General features: G+C 46.3%; 2 protein-coding genes across 4 annotated transcripts; one reads left to right on the top strand and one right to left on the bottom strand.

Annotated features, from left to right (window-relative positions):
• Window positions 1-2,896: 2,896 nt before the first annotated feature.
• LOC116230369 (torsin-1A-interacting protein 1-like) lies at window positions 2,897-9,683 on the bottom strand. The gene is made up of 6 exons (XM_031595488.2): window positions 9,442-9,683; window positions 9,231-9,299; window positions 8,422-8,541; window positions 7,839-7,895; window positions 6,399-6,467; window positions 2,897-5,375 (listed from the first exon to the last, which is right to left on the bottom strand). The coding sequence occupies exons 1-6, from the start codon at window positions 9,554-9,556 to the stop codon at window positions 4,576-4,578; spliced, it is 1,230 nt and encodes a 409-aa protein (XP_031451348.2). The 5' UTR covers window positions 9,557-9,683; the 3' UTR covers window positions 2,897-4,575.
• A 52-nt stretch (window positions 9,684-9,735) lies between these two features.
• LOC116230446 (uncharacterized) lies at window positions 9,736-19,264 on the top strand. 3 transcript variants are annotated; one of them, XM_031595607.2, is made up of 7 exons: window positions 9,736-9,929; window positions 10,057-11,464; window positions 11,882-12,075; window positions 13,867-14,181; window positions 14,329-14,652; window positions 15,047-15,211; window positions 15,893-19,264. In XM_031595607.2, exons 3-7 carry the CDS (start codon window positions 12,042-12,044, stop codon window positions 16,651-16,653), a joined length of 1,599 nt encoding a protein of 532 aa, XP_031451467.2. In that variant the 5' UTR covers window positions 9,736-9,929; window positions 10,057-11,464; window positions 11,882-12,041; the 3' UTR covers window positions 16,654-19,264. The 3 variants fall into 3 exon arrangements, with proteins under 3 accessions (XP_031451467.2, XP_090002146.1, XP_031451466.2); XM_090146020.1 differs by having other exon boundaries at window positions 9,737-9,888; XM_031595606.2 differs by having other exon boundaries at window positions 9,737-9,929; window positions 15,047-15,145.
• The last annotated feature ends 1,131 nt before the right edge of the window (window positions 19,265-20,395 follow it).

Genomic DNA, 20,395 nt, shown 5'->3' with positions numbered 1-20,395 from the left:
CTGCTTGGAAGCAGTTCATCTAGTTTCAGGCTCCTTTTCATTTTCAGGCTAACGGGGAATCACATTAGAATTTTCTCAAACATGAAAATCATTTCTCAGCCATTCAAAATTATAAGGCAGTGTTTGTCTACTGCGTTTTTGCTTCTATACACCTTCTATTTATTCTCTTTATCCGTGGAACTTAATCATAAAACTTTATATTACTTTCTTTAAACTCCCTACCAATGGGCATAAAGCTCTGACAGCGAGTCCTCATGCTAAAAGAAACAAGAGAGAAATTCACAACAAATGCAATCCCCTTGTGAAATTCTCCAAGATAAGAAAAAAGGAGGCCGTTTACCTGCAAACAGCTGCAGCTGGGAGAAAAGGAAGGACTCTCATCCCAATTCAGTTTGATGAACTGCTTGTTACACTGTGAAGCAATGGAGACACTGCTGCGAGCACTCCCCAGGCGCTGGAAGTGGTGGATGGATACAGTAAGTCAGGGCTAAACAGCCACAATCTCATCTTACACTAACTTTGTTATTGCAGCTTTAAGAGAGAGGTTTGGAAAGTTTTCCACTCCATACTACTATTGCACACCCCTTCTAAAATTAGAAAAGGGGCAGCTGGCTATTGCAGCCAAAAGAGCTGCTAGATCCAACTCCCCCCCCCAGCCTCCCTCCCTGCTTTCTTTGACTGGCATGGCTCCCAAGAGCCAGAGAGGAATTTGGGGAAGGGTGCTTCCACCTGTTGAACATGGTATGAGGTCGTCCAGGCTCTCCATTATAAATCCAACTGTCAGGCACTGACAATAAAACAGGACACAGGACAGCTGTGAGGACTACAGGAAACCCCCCCCACACCCCTTTTCCTTCTACATGCTGGTACAATTTTGCAGTTTGTCTTACAGCAGCATGAAAAATTGTTCTCTGTGTGATTTGTGCTTAGAAAACAGAAGGGCTCACTACGCATCACTTCAGATTTGTTCTCATAGTTTTCCAGCTGGGCTACAGGGTCTTAGCACAGAATCTGGCAAATTGTTCATATGCTGTTGTGCATCTCTAAAGTCAGACTTTTTTTCCAAGTACATAATAGCTACCGCATATAGCTCTGCTCTGTACAACAAGTACTTGTATGTCTACCTTCACGGGGAGCTCACCTTGCCTTCTGCACCCAATTTGAGCTGATTTGATTATCAGTTCTAAACAAACACAAACTTTCAAAAAAGAATATTGAATCCATGATTTTTTTTCTTAAAATGTGGGGAAAAACTGTTCAGAATTCCTCTGCTCAGTGCAGCATGACTGAAAGCAGGGTGTGAGAGACAAGGTAACAACAGATGAGGCAGTGCATTGCTCTAAATCCCTTTTAAACCATGCTCTGCTGAAGGCAAAAACAGGTATTGCCTTCCTCTAGGTGCACAAAGGCGACAGCAAGAGTTACAGAAGAAGGCCCACATTCTACTTTCTGTATGCCCTGGCTGCCTGCAGGGCACTGTCACCAGCTCCCCAGCACTTGTATTCTTGCAACAGGAGCAGTTTGCACTGGGCTAAGAACCCTACCAGGACAAAACCAGGTTTCTCATTCCTATGTGCCTCACTCCCATTTTCCAAGCCAACTCACAGCATTATGGAAAATAAGTGTTCTGAAGCGTGTTGTTTGCAAATTGGTTTGACTGGTCCTGCTCCTCTAAAATCACATTGTACCCAAAGTTTATATATTCTAGGTCCACAGAACATGAATCATCTCCTTTCCAGCCCTAAGTCTAGACCTAGTCTCTTTGCTGTCTACACCCACATCTCTGCTATCACAGTCTATTTAATTTGCTGTTGACAATTAGGGACAGGCAGCTTCACAAATGAGATTTCTCTGGAAGAAGCCAAAGTATTTTATTGTTTCAAAAACATCAACAGGCTCCGTTTACTGCAGGCAATGCAATAATAAGACATGGAGGGTAATAATCAACTGCCTGCAAGCAACAGACATACTACTCTTCACCTCTGGCTGAGGAGGAGTTACTTAACAAGATCTGCATTAAGTACCTATGGATACTGGATAAGAGCCTTTAGAGGACAAAGCCACAAACTGGACCTACTTCTTCAGCAGTGGGAACAGTCTTCTAATTCCAGCCCTTCCCACTCCTCAAGAATGGGCTGTGTATAGCATTTTGCTTTTAATTTATTTTTCCAGACTAAGCAGCATAGCATAGATTTGGAAATACACCTCACTTTTCTTGCAATTAACAAAAAAACCCCACAATTATTGTCTGACATGACACTAAATAGAGTGCTAAGTCTTTAGTTTCAAGACACCTTCCTATTTTGTCTTGAAATAGAAGAACACAGCCCTTTCATCTCATCAGAGACAGCTTTAGAAGAAGAAACTGAATCACATACGCTTTATTAGTAATAACAGCATAAATCTCCCACCATTGTGGCATGGCTTAGTCTGCCAAGTTTATCCTTTTTTTTCCCCCCCCTCAAGCTGGTTTTCAGTTAAGACCTGTCCCTCATGCCTGATCACAGCACACTAACTTGGCACAGCAGAGGTACAAGAATGTCCAGCCAGAAATGGGCCAACAATGGAATCATCCCTTCAGTCATCTGACTGATATCAGACAAATGAAACAAGTGAACCATATCCTAACTTTGAATCAGAACTGAGAAATAGCACAAGGACACCAAGCATGAGAAAATTCAGAGCTATTACAGTTTCCTGAGTCGTGCCCAGATACTATCAAATACATACATCTGCATCCCAATAGCTATTACTCCACTCAAGTTTCTTACAGCTTCTAAATTTTGCAAAAGGTTTTATTTTAGGTGTCTGTATCTGGTCAAAGGTAAAGAGAACAGTCTTAAGTACGTGAACAAGGAATTCTGACCACGTAACATTCAATAGGTAAATCTCATGATGTTTTATAAAACAAGTGAATTTATTTTTAATGATTACTAAAATAGTTTACAATAACATACAAGTAGATATTCTATCAGGATACACTTGGAAATAAGTCACAGTTTGTTTTTTTTCTTTAAAAAAAGCATTTGTCCAGTGAAATGTTCAAAATGTAAATGCCATCTTTTTCTTCCTGAGCTACTCTTAAACACAGAACAACAGCGCTTCCATGTCTTTTTACAGTTTGTATTTCTCATTAAAATAAGAACTGGTATCCAGTGCTGGCTCCCAGTGGTTAACACAACTCCACCACTGGCTCAAACAACTACAGTTCTCTCTCCAACTGCACTCTTTTATACATTTAGGGTGATTTTGGTCAATTCCACCCAATCGCACCCCAAATCTGTGCTTGCACTAAGAAGCCAGAAGCTCCAGCACTTCCAAGATGTTCTCCTTGACAATGTGACAGCTCAGGGGACTTGTGAGTAAAGAATGGGCCCAAGAACCACTAAGCTCTCAGCTGTTACAAGAAAATGACCTGTTAATTTGAGAGCAGTATTCACACATTCCTTCATACTCAACACTGAATACACGTAGACCAAATTCAACAGCATACACTAACAGTAATGAAATGGAAGTGCTGCAATTCACTTTTTTTTTTTTTTTTTTTACAAAAAATATTTACAACAGAAAGACACATGTTTTTAGTCTGGTATGAGGGATTCTTGGCAGGAGGCACTCTAAAAATGTATTTTAAAAACATGCACTGCAAATCTGTTCTTCACTAAAAGCTTATGCAGCAAGCACCAGGTTATACACAGACATGAAAAGATTTGTTTTCTAGTTTACAAGGTACCACAAATAAATACATCCTCTTAATGCAAAAATAACTATCTTCTTAAGGTGAGAAATAATTATGTCTTGCTAAGGCTTTATTTGAAAAGGAGATGTAACATTTAGTACACACATGGTAGACATTTTTCTCAATTCTCCCCAAATTTTAAGTCTTGCAGAACTTCTGAAGCAGTGATTGCAAAGAGGGGCTGAGGAATAATTTAACTAACATCTACTACCAGTGTCAAGGTAATACTTTGTACCTCAGCTTCTCTCACTCTCCAAACTGGTCAGGACAGGCTCATTTGAAGAAGAAATGCTTGCTGGAAGATTCTTTACAAGTCACAAATCTCTCAGGCAGTTCTGCCATTTCAAGAAGTCTCCATAGATAGCTGACATCTATGCTGTGATTAGATGGATTCATGTCACTTTATCATTGCTAATGTGTTACAAGAAAAGTAAATTTTGTCCAGTGAAGGTGATATTTTTGTCTCGTTACCTTATCACACATGATTCTAGCTTTACCTGCCAGCAGAAAAGGATCTTCAGAGCAAAGCCAACAAGACAACTTCACAAGCAGATGAGTGGTTCTGCAGTGGCACACGCTTGCTTCTAATTCCGAGACACCAAACCTGAGTAAGTTACTGAAGGCAACTTACCAAAAGTTAGCAAGTTGATTGCTTACATTCTGCAGGCTTTGTTCAGAGTCCCAGTTCCAGCTACTCTAGCAGAAGCAACCGTGCCACTTGATGAAGTTTCTTTGCACAAAAACTGTGTGTCTGAGCTCAACAGCCACAGTTCTTCCTTGTTCAGCCATCACACCACATCTGTCTTCCTCCTTTCCGAAGGCCACTCTGAAGCCTGTTATGTGCATCCCTCCATAGAGAGGCCCTTTTCAGGCCAAACAGGCAAGACAAGATGAGAGATACGGCTCCACAATCCACTCAGCTTATCCGTATCTATGCTGTTAGAAGAACTAGGAACATCTGAACTTGTGAACTTGGTCCGAAGGAAATCCCGCACCTTTTCCTCAACTTCTTGCAAGGTGAGGCTTGTTCTCAGCGACTGCTCATCCAGGAGGACTGTCAGCAGAAGAGCCACATCCTTAAATGCTGCATTTTCATGGTCACAGTACTTGTAAAAGATCAAGGTGGAGCCCGCAGGCAGTAACTCAAAACGATGCACCACTGCTACCTTCTTGCCTTCTCTGAACCCCGAGCTGAGCTCATCATCCACCTCCAGCTTAACAACGTCACTGTCCAATATGGCTTTGTCTGCCCCATTAATTTTGATTGTAGTTGCATTCTGGGAGAATGCAAAAGCATTAGCAATCTCATCACTAAGACACCTCAGTGCTTTCTCTGCTTCTCGACCAGCTGTGAACAGTAAGATGGCTGGTTCCAACTGCAGGTGGGAAGTATTCAGGTGCTTCTCAAGGAACACATGGGTTCTTTTCCACAGATTGGGGTCCTGACTTTGGTACGTATTTCTGAGTTTCTTCATCCGGGCCCGAAACGCTTGTAGAATTTGAGTATTTCTACTTGACAAAGTTGCATCTGGAAGGCTTAGTATTTTAATCCACAGGAAGGCAAACAATGAGATACTAATTAACAGAACAAATAACAAAGTCCATCCCTTGCAAAATCCACTCTGTGATCCATCCTCTACAGAAAAGAGGAGCAAACAACAACAAAAAAAGAAAAAATACAGCAGAAGTTAATGAACTGATCTCACTCTTAAGCTACTGGTACAGTAGTGGAAAACAAAAGCGTTCTAGTTTAAAAGAGAACCTTTCCAATTTCATTTTTCAGGTTAAAAGTAGTGTCGTGAAATCCTCACTTCTTCAGCAACATAACATGTCATCATTACAAGCTAATCTCAAAATGCTTCAAAATAACCAAGACACTGGACATTCTTCTGAAAAAGGAGCTGAAAGCTCCACCCTTCCTTCAACCAAATCCAAACTTAAAATAGCGCTCACAAAGGTCAAGCTTGTTCCTCCATTTAGTTTCTATAGAAAGAGCCTGATAGAAAACCTGGCAGTACCACAACAATTTCTGTTGCTGTTTCTCCCCATCCTCTTAAATATTAACATGCATTATTTGTATCTCAAACACAGGTATCTCAATATACCAGAGAATGCATTCTCAACCAGCTTCACAATTAAGACACATGGCAAACAGTGCACAGGAGCACAGTGAGTATCAGAAACTTGGTTTTGGTTCTGAATTAGAACAGCTAAACTAACATGTGTTTGACCTATTGCAAGCATAAGGCTTGATTCTGTTCCCAGTAAAACCCATAATAAAACAGACCAAGTTCTCTGGCAACAAAGAACTTATACTAGATTTTTGGGGATTTTGTTGGGGTTTTTTTTGTGTGTTTTGTCTTTTAATGTTCTAACCTTCATCAGAACAGCTACACAACAGCTATTAAATAATAATACGACTAGGTCTGCCTCAATTTTAATTGCAGGGCATATCTTGTAGACAGTACAGATGCAAGATGTTCAAATGGCAGTGAAAACACTTCCCATCCATCACACAAGATTCTTCCCTTCTTTAGTATTGAAAACACAGGCCCTAGTGAGCAAGGCATCGGTTCTGTTGAGGATGCTCAGTTTGAGCAGGCCAGCAAGTGGTTAAAATAATGCATGTAAGAAATAGAAGTGAAAGCAGAAGTCTTACTTTTGGCCAAGTGCTGTGACAGCTTCCTTGTGCTGGGCTGATCTTGGAATTTATTTCTGCCTGTCGAGACTAAGAAAGGAACATGAGAAATAAGACAACAACTATAACCCAATTCCAGTGGGGAGAGGGCTTATACTCTCACTGTAACCAGGGATATGCATTCTCCAAAAAACCTGCAACACCTAGGAACGGTCACATTTCCTTCTCTAAATCTTATTTCTATCTAATTAACAATAGCAAGTTGGCATTGTGCCAATAAATTTAATGCAGGTCGTAATGCAGGTTGGGCAGGCCTGTTATTTCAATCAGATCACAGCCCCATATTGTGCACCAATAACTATTAGTCTATTTATTTAAATGGGTTCAGACAGCAAAATACTAGAGACATTATCCATCAAAGAGTGTTATGAGCAACTTTCCCAAGACCTGCATGAATATATACATATATATATATATACAGTGCAATTATTGGTCAGCATGTTTTCTTCGTTTAGTCTGTTAATTAAGAAGATGTGAGAATTTCTGGCTCCTTGAAAACTACAGCAACTGGTTTCAAAGCTGAAGGCTCTTTAATAATATATAACCAAATCAGGATACTGTCAATGACACTATTGAGAATAAACTGAACAAACACACCCTGCAGTAGTTACTTCAAGAACACCAGAAGAAATGCAACAGCCTTGCTTCTGTATGAATGTAATGACAGTAGGTGCTAAAAGCAGTTCTGGTTTAAGCTAGAGCTTGAATGTCTAAATGAGCAACTCTGTTCTGCAACTCTCTGACACCCTCAACAGGGCACAGGCAGACCCTGTCGAGCAGTCTCCCAAGAAGAAAAAGCCAACAAACATCAACCAACACACACACAAAAAAAAAACAAGCAAACAAACCACTGAAAAACCCCCCTCTCCCATACAAAAGCACAAAAATCTGTAACAAGGAAGCAGTCATTAGATGAACAGGCTGAAGTTGACCAGCACAGAAGAATGCTGTTCCTCTCCAGGCATATCAGACAGCTAGCTCAACCACAGCAGGCCACTGTTACCCCAGGAAGGCGACCTGTGTACATCCTGATTCACTGATACCAAAAGCGAAGGTTGCATTCTTCCCCTCAACCCCACAAAAGCCCAGCTCAGTGCTCTGCACTTACTGACTGCCCTATGAGTCAACCCAACTCAGCCAAAAAAAAAAAAATCAAAAAAAGTGAGGGGGGAGGGGTCATTTTCTGTTGGGTGAGCAAGTTGAATAACTGATAAAATAGAAAAGTCCAGCTCTGGAACAGTGCAGCTTCTCCAGCTTCTGTGTAGGCCTGCCTCCTGACTCCCTGCATTCCCAGACAGAGTTAAAAAGCACAAGAAAAATACAAGCAGAGGGAAAGAAAAGAATTCTGTAGCATTCTCATATTTACAGGGAAGGACTTGGTATCTATTTTTCCCCACTTACTCTGTGATTTTGTAGAACGGTGCTCTTGAGTTTTCTCAAAGAAGTCAGCCTTATTTTCTGAAACCAAAGCAAAAACTATAAATGAAACTGTGACTGCATCCGAGTTTACAACAGTAAGGCGTTTCCAACACACATTTAGGTCATGCTATGTCTTCTTCAGAGCTTATCAGGGAAGGAGTACACAGTGTACTCCCAAACCAATCTCCATGTGAGCCTCTCAGACCCCTCCATAAAGGAAGAAAGCTACCACATCTAACAGGAAGGGCCTGCCACCTGGTTCACTGGTTCATGTTTATGTCTTTCAGTCTGCACTCACAACTGCTTTCAGTGTTCTCCCACAAGCAATGAATTTAACTGTGTGATTAAACAATTACTGATCACATGAATTTCAAACCACTCCCTGATTCTTCAAATGGTTAGTTATCATCTCCCCCAAATCCCCCCCCCCCCCAAAAAAAAAACATTTTAAACATCTTCATTCATTCAGGTTTCAGCTCAACTCCTCCTTTGGTATCATTTGAGTACAATTAAGCAATCATTTATTACATCACAGGAAAGGCACTGACAAAACTAGCGTTGTTACCTTTCAGTGGTGTATAAACATTAGGCTGATCCCCTGCTGGACTCTTGGGTTCAGTTACATCATAATCATTCACTTTTTCCTTTGCTGGGCTCTCTGGAAGGAAGGAAGCTGAAGAACCACCTGTTAGGTAGGAAAAAAAAAAAAGATAAGAGGCCTGATATAATCACAGTACGACTAGTGCTTGTAACATCACAAAACCAGTGGACAAGATACAGTTTTTGAATGTATATGATCTATGTTTGTGCTTTTCTGGTTACAACCTCCCAAGGGTTACTTTCTTGACACCTAAAAGCAACTAAGAATTGAAAAGCTTATGGCAGATTGAAATCCACTGCAAAGACAGCTGTCCGTGCTGCCACACAGATTTATTTTGATTGATTGATTTATTTTTTTAAAGATCTTTTGGCTTGAAATCACTTCAGAGCACAACACCACATGCTGCTTCTCTCCAGGGCACCCACTGAACCCCTCAGACAGCTGGGAAAGCACCAAGCCACACCATCAGTGTTTGTCCAACCCTGCAGCCACAGAGAGGCCAAAACCCAACATAGTGCTGCCAACAGGAAGAATAAAGTCCAGTAGGGTGACAGAAGTCGCAAAGCAAAGGTCAGGGCCGGCTGACCAGCCAAAAGCAGCACCGAAGGGGTGCTCACAAAAAAAAAAAAAAAAAAAGGGGGGGTGTTGAAAAGATAAAGCTAAAAAGATAAGGCCACCGCCTTCCTGCCATCCCACCCGGGCTGCCAGATGGGAGCTTCAGCTCAGCAGGCACCAAAACTCGCGGGCGAAGGAGCAGCAGGGCCGGGACTCACCTGCCGTCCTGCCGGCGTGGATCGGTGGCCGGGTCAGGCTGCCCGGGCTGCCGAAGAACGGCTCGCTTCCTGCAACGAGATTCCGCTTCTTGACTCCGTTATCAAAACTCCCCGCCCGCTTCCCCACTCCGCCCGCCCGCCCCACTCCGCGCCGCCCCACCGCGCCCTAAACCACAGAATCCACCGCGCTACGCCCGCCCGTGCTGCTCACCCTCCGGCGCCCCACCGGAGTCGGGCTCGGCCTCGGCCGCGAACCGGGGACTCTTCCGCCTGTGCTTCAGCTCCGGGGCTTGCGGCGGAGCCTGCTCCTCGCCGTCCCCCACCATCCCGTCCGCTGCCCCGCTCCGCGCTGCACCGAAGCTGCCGCCTTCCCGCGGCGGGGGCGGCTCCGCCAACCTCACTTCCCGAGGCGGGCAGACCTCCGCGCCCGCCACTTCCGCGTCACGTGAGACAGCGCTTGGGGCGCACGCTGCGCCGCCTTTATTTCCGGCCGCGCACCACGTGACGCGGAAGTGGCCGGCACGGGGTTGGATGAATGGATGGAGCGGAGCGGAATGGAATTCTGCGGTCTTAAAGAAGCTCTGCAGTTCCTGTCCGCTGTGCCACCATGCTGTTCTTTACCTATAGCCAGAAACAAGTCAAATACACCCTTGGCCAGGTGCGAGATGGATGGCACCCAAGGGCAAAACCCTGGGAGAGGTGATGTTCTATGCAGATTCTGACCTTGGCTTCTTGCATAACAGAGCCACGAAGGGAGCGCAGCTCGCAATAGATAAGTCATTTAGGCTTTTTCCTTTACGCTTTGTCATTCTTCCTGTTTTTACAGCCCTCTACTGCATCCGGTGAGAGATTGTTCACAACAAAAGAATTTGCTGAGTCTGCTTAGAAGGGAGGTGGACTCTGTCCCCTGCACCTTCACAGGCTTTGTGGTTAACAGAGGGAGCTGCTGCCTGTTTTACTGCAGGAGGGAGAGCAGGACATCCACTGGCTGTTCCCAACCAAAGGACTGCAAACAGGATGGCACACACGTCACCTTCTGGCTTTTAGCCTAGCCTGGTCACTAGGTGTATATCCAGCCACTCTCTCAGTCCTGCTCCTCTGCAAGACAAGGGGAGGAGATAGGAGGAAAAATAAGCATCAAGGCTCAGGATAAAAGCCAAATCTGCTGACAGAAGCAATGAAAAAATCAATTATCCTATAAAGCACAGCACTGCCACGAAGAGAGTGATCTCCATCCCATCCAGACCCTGTATGTCCCTCATACTCCAGCTCTGGGTGCAGGAGCACAAAGAGCAGACCATGGAACAGGTTTTGTTCACCTCATTGACACCTTCTATCGCTAAGTACATCTCCGCCAAGTCCTGCACTGGCTGTTTATAGACCTGGTGACCAGAAATGAATTTGGTCCTTTCTGACACTCTGCCTTCATTGCCCTAGTGCCAAGAAGGACTGGAGATCTCCTGTACACAGAATTAAAAATGTTATGTTTTCAACCTTCTTGAACTTGACCTGCTGTCTGGTACGTAGGTGTCTAAAGTTCTGGCAACAAAGGGTTTGGTGAGCAACAGCTCCACATGGATCAAACCCCAACCATCAGCCTTCTGCTCTCCAAACTGAAGACCTTCAGACGCAGCCTCTGCTTCATAGCAGCGTCACTTCAGTTGCCTCTCCTTGTGCTTTGTTTCAGCCATTTGGTGCTGGGCTGTATTGAGGGTGTTTGTATGCAGGTTGTAGCCTGATTTGGGGGGCTGCAGCCTCTTGCTCTTGCACTGATACCTTTCCCTTGGTGTGATGTTCCCACGTCACCAGTTCCTATGAAATAGGTCCTGGGGCAGGGGGCAGAAAAGATAGAGCATACCTATCCCATGTAGGCACAGCAACACGTATTATCATTTTGTCGAAAAGCACTGCTGAAATGTATTTAAACCTACAGCACAGAAACCCAGTATTCAGAAGTACAGCCCCGAAGGTTAATACGGAACGCTCCAGCAAACAGCCCTGCTGACAGAGATGCTGCTTCTCAGGGAGAGGAAGGAGGAAAACTACAGCTCCCAGCAGCCTACCCGGGCGCCTGAGGAAGGGCAGGGTTCACCTTTGCACCCGCAGCAGAGGATTCAGAGTGTATTCAGGGAAAGGACTCTTCAGCCAGCCCCAGGGTGAGGGCAAGCCCCAAGGCCATTGCTGGCCACCTCGCTGCTTCTAGTCGCCTCCCTGACTGGCTGCAGCCCTGCCTGGTAAGTGTCCGAAGGCACGTCATCTTTGTACTTCCTTATTCTGCGAGCGGAACAGCACAGGGAGGGGAGGGACAGGAGCCAGGCTGGGAGAGCCACACTCTGCCCCCATGTATTCCTAATTCTTGCAGTTAGCAAGAAAACTGAGCTACAGAGGCAGCCCGGGGTGGGGGGAAGATGCCACTCCATCTGGGAATCGAGATCTTTGGTCTGCTTGAACTCATCTTCGGCAGGGAAAGTTTCTAATGAGTTTTCCACACTGCCTGTCACTGGTTGGCTGGCAGGCATTGCACGCTGTGAGTTCATGGCATACCGTAACGGTTACATGCACTCATTTTCCTGCAACGAAATTAACTTTGAGGAGAGGGAGGAGCCTCCCCTTCCACCATGAATCACTGCGGCTGTGTTTGCTCTTATCAGGTCTACAGGCATTCAGCTGCAGTTCCTGAGGCCGAGGCGGGATGGTGGCCCTGCCAGGGGTAGGACTTGGTCAGCCACCCCATCAGGGGGGAGACGAATCCCTGGACAAGCAAAGGAGAAAGTGAAGCAAAACAGTGCTAGGACTCCAGGGAGAAAAGAAATGGAAGAGAATTCAAGTGTGGGTCTGCCCGGAGGTAAGTGAAATCTATGCTTGCTCCACCTCCTGGGAAAATCCCATTGCAAAAGGACTTCAACACTAACAATGGAAATGGAAACCAAAAAAAGCTAAGAAAAATCCACTGTTCTCCAGGCCACGTAGTAGCAGGTTACTTTCAGTTTTGTATTCCTATCAGCAACAGGTTTAGGCTTTGTGTTTGGGATGCAACTCAAGAAAGGCTGAAGACAGAGTTCAGGCTGGGAGAGCTTTCTTCTTGGTATCCCCGTGCTTCGTCATGGGAAATAGCTTTGTAATGCAGCGTGCAGAGAGAAGAACACCTCTGGGCCAGCAGCCAATTTTAAGTGTAATTAGGTAGAGCAGCTCCCACTGGCACTGCCATACACAGTAGGTGGCAGTGACAGAGTCACTTCCCTTGGGTTACCAATCAAGGAGGAGGAGGTTCTGCTGCACAAAAGTATCTTAAATGCAGAAGGAATTTCAGAGTTTACAACAAATATGCTTCCAGTGAAGAAGTGAGTCTTCACGAGGTTGTATCTACCAGGTAGGGATGAAATGGTTCAGCTCGACCGTGGCATCCAAACTCTGTACCGCCCAGAAGCCAAAAATTGATAGGCATTAAATAATAAGACAGTTTTCCACCACCTAGGGATGTAAAACCTACAGAGGAGGCAGGGCAAGGTACACTTCTTGTACCCAACTTGAATAGCAGGATACTTCTTGGTTCCTCACCTTTCAGTTCCTACCATGCACTTCCATTCTCTGGTATCTTTTCTTGCACTGGAGCATTTCAGTGATAGCTTGATTCTATCTATAATCTAGGGTTGGCTTCCAAGGCAGTGGACACCACCATAATTGTTACAAACAGTATTCAACAACAGCCTTACAAATGGTTTGAGTCTATTATCTTAGTTTACTAGCCTAGGAAAAACCACTTTCTGGGGAAGAAGTGGTAACATACCCTCCATGTAATGAAGGGACTGCCACCCCTCATAGAATGGTGTGCACAAGGTCTGCCTAGGATAGACTTCACTTTCAGCACAGCAGCCTCTAGAGTGCTGTGTTGTTTTCCTTTAACCACAAGTCCACAAGTGAAAAACGTTGATAACAAACCAGTGTTTTGACTACTGCTGAACAATGCTCGTACAGGCTCAAGGTTTTCTCTTTCTCCCAAGAAGTAGGCTGAGATGGGCCCAAATTAGCTGAAGGGATATTCCATGCACTGTAATATCATGATGAGCAACACAACTGGGGTACAGGAAGAAAAAGGTGGGATGGGGTTGATTTCCAAAGTAGCCATTGTCTGGAGACTCTCTGGTCATCAGCCCGCTTGTGGGAGAAAATGAGTGATTGCCTTTGCATCACTTGGGACCCACAATCCCCATCCTTCACTTATTCAAGTGTCTCAATCTCAACCCATGTGTATTCTGACTTTTGGTTACCCCAGGTGCTCAGCTGCATCAAGGCCAACCCACCACGCACTGCTGATAAGATTTGAGCATTAAAAGTGTTTCGAGTTACTGGTGTTGGACAGATCAAAGGACAGATAGAGGATTGCATCTCTGAAAGTGACTGCTCATTGTGTGGCTACCACTACAGCCAAAGCAATAGAGAGTACTCTGTGTAAACATAAGGCAGTGTGATTCACTGGTGATGATGGGCTGGCCATGGTGGTAAATTCTCCTCCAGAGCAGCTTGTGTAGATGTATCTGAAATGCAAGAACTGGGAGTTTTAGGGGGTGGTAGTAAAGTGCTGGATGTTCTTATCTCCTGCATGGCTAACTGAGCTCACAAACTCTGATCCAAACAGCTGGGCCAGCCCAAGAGGAGGTGGAGAGCACAGCCAAGCATCCTGTACACCAAGAACCTCCCCAAGAACCTCCTGAGCACCAAGTGACCAGCACGTGGCCTGAGACTTCCTGCACACCAGAGGAGGACTCTTTAGTGTGTAATCCACCAGCTGCTCATGGGGGAGAGGTGACTCTGACAGAGTTAGATAACCCCACAGTGGAGTCTCCTCAGGAGACTCAAGTTCCTCAGGAAACTGAAGTATCACTGGAAGAATCTGGGGAGACAAAAGATGATGCGTCAGAAAGATCTCAGGAAGAAAATGACTTGGACAGAGGTGAGTCTCTCCCCATCTGTGTGTACTGCGTTTCCAAAATGCTGAGAAACTGGGCCTTTCCCTAGAGGGGACAGAACAGGAGAAAAGGTACTTGTTTCTTACGCTGAAAGAAACTAAGCTTAGGTCTGTGAATTTCATTCCTTACAGCCAGGCTGATGCAAAACGAAATGGACTGTGCACATGGACACAGCCATGGCCTCCAGGAAGCCCAGGAGGACCAGGAGACAAGCAGGCAGTGTGAAAGCTCCGACACAGCAGGGGAAGATGCTTTACCAAGAAGCAAGTCATTGAGCTCTGACAGCAAAATGACACGTTCAGATCTGAACGCCCCAGAAGATGTCACCAAGGACCTCTTGGCACAGCAGAGCTCCAGTGCTGCTCTCCTAGACCAGGAGGCAGGAGAGCACACAGAGCAAATGACACTGGAGAGTGACTACTCAGGCATGTTAAGGAGCAGGCATGGGACTAAAGGTGAGCTGGTGGTTGCACACTGCTGCTGCTCAATCATGCACACGCCTTTGCTTTGCTTAGGTGCTGGAATACAGTGAGATTCCTTGTGCCTGTTGTCAGTTGTTTTGGAGTCAAACAAGAAAGAAAGTATTTGTTCCTTAGCACAAAGTGAACTGGCTCCTCTTTGTCTCCTTCTCCTTCGGCTTCTGTTCTCTTTTCAAAAGCTTGAAACTATGCTGAATCTTTCTCCTTTTCCTGCCTAAAAAGCAAAGAGAAACAAGACTTCCCAAAGCAGCATTAACTTTAACTCTTTCCCACAGCTGGGAGCTCCAGGATGATTTGTTGCATTTCTCATAACTGCCCAACTGAGCTGTTCTCTCAACAGCAAATAGAAAATGTATTTTTCTCACTGTAGGACATGCAGCCCCACAGCCAGAGGCTCAGCGTTGCTTGCAGAACATCACTGCTCAGAATGTAGAACAGGAGAAACCTACAGAGTCCCTCTTAGTGAAAGGTGAGGAAAAGAAGCTTCCCTTGTGCATTACTCATCGACCAGAAGGCCCCGATCCTCCAGGAACAAGTAATGAAGCACATTTAATTATTCTTCTCTCTCATGACCCTTCACAGTCTTTTCTGAAGGTTTGAGGGAACCATTGCTCAGCAGACACTACAGACTTGGGGGAAACAGATCACAAACAAAGAAAGCAATCTATGCCCTTAAAGAAAAGCCCAGTTTGACCCAATCTGTACCATATGTTTCTCCTGGCAGGAAGAGATCCTGGGAACACCAGCAGTATCTGAACCCCACTGTTCTCCTTTCTGGACAGCAGGGTAGCCCTTGTTCACCCAGCATAGGTAGGAGGAAGGCAGCAAACACAATAGCTTAGCTGGGTCAGCCACCTCCATGTGTGGAGGCAGGTGCTCCAAATGGTCACGAACCTTAAAGAAAACAGATGAGGTGGGGTAAGAGAAGAAAGTTCGTGGGCTGCTATAATTTCAGTTGGTGTTTTGCATTGTAACTGGGAGACTGTAGCTTTGCCCTTGTCTCTGGAGCTGTAGCCCCACCAGGTGGTGTGAAGGAGCATGGGTTCAACATAGTATGGAGCAAGTGGTTTCTTCACTATTCCTGGGACCCCCAGGACAACCAGAACCACTTTCCTATCGTAGCAGGGATGGACAAGGAAGATATAAAGAGCGGGTTGCCATGGGTCGCTTGGGACTGACTTCTGTTCCCTGTTTGCATCTCTTCCCTGTTGAGCAGGACTTGTCGTTCTGGGCCTCGTATTTCTTGGCTTCTGCATATTCTGCTTCGGCAACCCAACTGCCAAGTCCCAGCCAGCCCCCAGGAACCCCACGGTGGAGGCCTTCCTGTCCCAGTTCAACCAGCTGCAGGACAGCTTTCCAGGGCAGAGTCCCGACCTGTGGCTTCGCAGTCGCAAATTCCTGCAGAAACACCTCAACACATCCCAGCACACGCAGCCGGCCATCATCATCTTCACAGCCGCCCGCAAAGGCGAGCGGACCTTACGATGCCTCAGCACCCGTGTAGCTGACACCTATTCTGCCGCCCTGCGCGCCAGCACAGTGCAGATCGATGGCAAGGATAAATCCGGGCTCCAGAGCGACCAGGCCAAGCTGGAGGTGGACTCAGAGCTCAGCTCAGCTTTCCAGGCTGGGGACCGTGCTGCGGTGATACACCGCTTCGAGCTGCTGCCAGCGGGTGCCACCCTCATCTTCTACAAGTACTGTGACCACGAGAGCGCTGCTTTTAAGGACGTGGCCCTGCTGCTGACCGTGCTGCTGGAGGAGGAGATGCTTGAGACACACATCAGACTCCAACAGGTGGAAGAGAGGGTTCGTGACTTCCTCTGGGCCAAGTTCACCAGCGCCAGGACTCCCAGCTCCTATGACCACATGGACTCTGACAAACTGAGCGGGCTGTGGAGCCGCATCTCCCACCTGGTCCTACCGATCCACCCAGTGCAGAACATCGAGAAGGGGGGCTGCCACACCAAACCCTAAGGGCACAGGCCACCAGAGCCCCAGGAAGGGTTGGAAAGCCAGCCTCGGGGTAGGTGGAGACACAAACGAATGAAGAACTCACTTTGTTTAACACAGTACACCAGTACTGTTTCCCTACAATTTTTTTTTTTTTCCCTGTACCTTCCTGGAAGAGTCCAACAGGTACAAACTGATCCAGGCCTCCTGGCCAACTGAAGGTAATAATAGACTGTATGCTTCCTTCTGAGAGGTGGGAAAAGCTGATATTTTAATTGCACAGGAGCACATTACAATGTGGGGATGCAGGAGGGAAAAAAACCTGCGTGTTGCAGGAAGTAGAACAAAGCAAGGTAAAACTCACTAAGCCCAACATTTGGAAGTCATGCTTCAAAAAGAAAATAGGTTTGTTACTCAAGAGTTTGACCAGCCAGTCCTGGTACAGCTCCACTGACTGATTTACACCTAAAGACCAGATCCTAAATTCAGAATTTGTGCAAACAAATCTGCAATCCAGAAATTCCTCAAACACCAATGACAAAGAATGTTAAGCTATCAGCACTTAAACACTACACAGAACAGGGAATCCTATGGAGTGGCCGTTCTGAAAGAGAACAAGGAAACACAAAACACTTTGTTGTCACTTTGATGGTGTGAAGCCCTGAGGCAACGGAATTAATAATATGATTTAACTTAATGCTACCTCTTAAAAAGTTCACTCTTGATCCATTTACCACCATGAGGCTACAAGAATCTCTTTGGGCAGATGCATCAGCTTTGGTCCTACGTGATTCCTCTTCACCCAGATCTGATGGAAGCCATCAGAAGTGTTTCTACATCATTTGTCTGCACGGAGGGGAGCCCTCAGGGTCAGGACACGAGCAAGATGACAAAAAACCTCCGTGAGCCATTCCATGGCTTTTCCAGGGCCCCTGGAAAAGCCCCCCTTCATGGAGATTGAGAGTGTTTGGAGCCCAGCAGTTCCCTGCCTTGCTCTCCCTTGTTCTGCCTGCCTCTCCCCAGCTTTTATCGATGAATGTAGATGTTAACACTGATACTTATTTCAAGCCATGTGAGGCAGCACACCAGGTCCTTGCCACCAAAAGTACATTTGCCTTCCTGCCAGGCAGGTGGTACTCTGGCTAATGTCAGAGCAACAAGGAGCAGAGCTGATACTGAGTGTTCAAGGACAAAACCTCTGGCATTAACACCCCAAATCCTTATCTAAGCAGGATGGATTCTTACCGTGCCTCCTCTTCTGCACCCCAGGAAGAGAAATCCAGGTCCTGTACAGTCTACGGTGCTCCTACACACAGAGTTACTGCAGGAGTGCTGGGGCAGAGCTGCTAACTCAGGAAACACCTGGGGGCAGGCACAGGTTGAAGTATCTATTACAGCCCAGCAGCCAGCCCCAGGTGTCAGCCCCTTGTGCCTACAATCATGCCTACTGGAGATGGAGAAGCTGGAGCAAAGCAGGTCTTGCTTTTGTATGGACAACAGAGACTGAAGCCTTGCAGAGGCAGAGACTACACCTGAGCAAGACACAAATCAAAGACAGTGTGCTGTTTTTACAAGCAGTCCACCCAAGTGCTTCAGACCCCCGTGCTGGCCTATGGTGCCTTGCTGATCTGCTCCACTGGTGGCTCAGCCATTCACCCAGTGCCTGAAATCACCACCTGAATCTTCATCCTCCCACCACGTGCCTTGCCTCTCCTGGGAGATCTGTGGCCATTGACTTGGAGGAAGGGACAAAGAGAAGGAAAAGGAGAGGGATGCAGTTTGAACCAAAGAGCAGAGATTTGATTTCTTTACAATGCTGGTCACGTGAAGATGAGATCCAGGAGTGCTGCACCACTTTATCCACTGTCCCAGACTTACTGACGTTTATCCCCTGTGGCCAATAGGGAGCTGAGTTACCCTCGCAGCGTTAGCCAGGGATTAGACATGAAGCATCCTGTTGCAGAGGTTTTAACCATGCCAAACACAACTAGGCACGCTACAGCCCAGCATAAGCAGAGCAGCTCCAGGTGTGGTTTTATGCAAGATATGGGCAAGATGCTGGTTGCTTCCTCCTCTTCCTCCTTTTTATTGTTGTCCACTACTTTGGTAACAAAAAACACTGTTTCTGCTCTTCGTGGTTAAGTATTGGCACTGATGTAAGAATTGGTGTAGCATTAATCGTGTTCATATTTTGAGAGAAATCAGTATTTTAAAGTTATCTCGCTACCAGTTTTATATACCATGTGCATAATGCATGGTCAGGGTATGCAGTGGCAACTTCATGCTGCTTGGGTACCTCGCTGTAAGCATCATCCAGCAAAGCTGTTCTAATACATCTTTATGACCCTTTAAAGAAAAAAAAAAAAACAACAAACCCACAAATCCTGCTTGCTTCTGAAACAAGACCTCTATTTAAAAATAAATGAGATTGTGAAAGAGAGCAGCAAAATGAGGCTGAGCCTTACTGTTTTCTGTTCTTTAGCTTATTTCATAAAGCAGAAGAGCTGATCATATTGGACAAAGATTTATGTAGGTCACGTCTGTAATTCTGCAAACAAAGTGGATACTTTTCTCAATTGTTTGGGACAATCATAGGCAGCTTTTTTAGCTAAGCCCAAAACTAAGAACAAACCCATCAAGGAATGCTTCAGCTCAACCCAGCTGCTAAATGCAACTCCAGCTGAAACAGGCTGGGGTTTGCAAAACACTCCATTGTAATACTGAAACTAAAACCCACTGGCAACATTTTAGAAACCAAATATTTCTCATTTCAACACTGTACTCATTGGGGGGGAAAAAAGTAGGTCTCTTCTACACAATTTCACAACACCTCTGCATATCTGCATTTTAAGATTTGTGCTGAATTATCTTGCCCAGCCCTGGCTTAAACAGAGAGCATTTTTTTGGTCTCGCCTCTGAATTCAGAAGCAGCCAAACTCCTGCTGGGCTCGGAGAGCAGCTCTGGCTGGAGGAGAGCACTGGTTTTGTATGCTCCCTCCCCTCCGATGCCGTGCTTGTTGAGGTGTGTTCTCTGCACGCAATGATTTCAATGCACGTTGAGCGAGAGCCACCTGCAAGCCCCCCAAACCTCCGTCCTGCACTCTGGAGTCGCTTTGGCTGCGTCAGTACAGGACACGAGGATCTGGATCTGCGGGGTGGGAGGTACCGGCTCTGTCCTCGCAGAGCCCCACGCAAAGCAATTCACAGCCGTGGTTTTTGAAGGGAAGCGGAGGAGCGTGGAAAGCGTCCCTGCAGCACTAATTCTGCAGGGAAGGATGTGCTGCAGCAAAGTGCTCGACGACTCTGAAAATTACCTCGAAGCTGCTCAGCTGAGGGGCAAAATTCAGTTCTGGGAGTTCAGGCTGGACTGTACCTACATCTCTTTGCACTCAGTAAAGCTGGAAGGCAGGATGAGAGGAGACAGGCGGGCAGTGACCTCAGCCGTCCCAGCACCGGGAGAGGGCAAAGCACCGAGCAGCCCCATCGCCGTCCTTCCCTCTCGAACGTTAGCTCCATGCTAGCATCTCCCTCTGAGCGGAAGGCTCGGCCGGTCCCTGGCGAGGGCACTCGAGAGCTGACGTTCTTCAGAGCCGCGGCACAGCTTCCAAACGAGAGCTGCGAACGGCACCGCTCGGGCGTATCCAAGCAGCAGTTTCAGGTCACGGCATTCCCGCAGAGGAGCAGACGTGCTTGATGTGCACGGAGCCACGGCGCAGCAAAGGAGCTGAGCCGCTTGGAGCGGCAGAAGGGAGGAGCGGTCGCCTCC

Source organism: Phasianus colchicus, chromosome 9 (genome assembly GCF_987193195.1).
Source record: "Phasianus colchicus chromosome 9, bPhaCol1.hap1.1, whole genome shotgun sequence".
Taxonomy (NCBI): Eukaryota; Metazoa; Chordata; class Aves; order Galliformes; family Phasianidae; genus Phasianus; species Phasianus colchicus.
The sequence above is the reverse complement of the archived record's forward strand: the minus strand, read 5'-3'. Positions and strand labels throughout refer to the sequence as shown.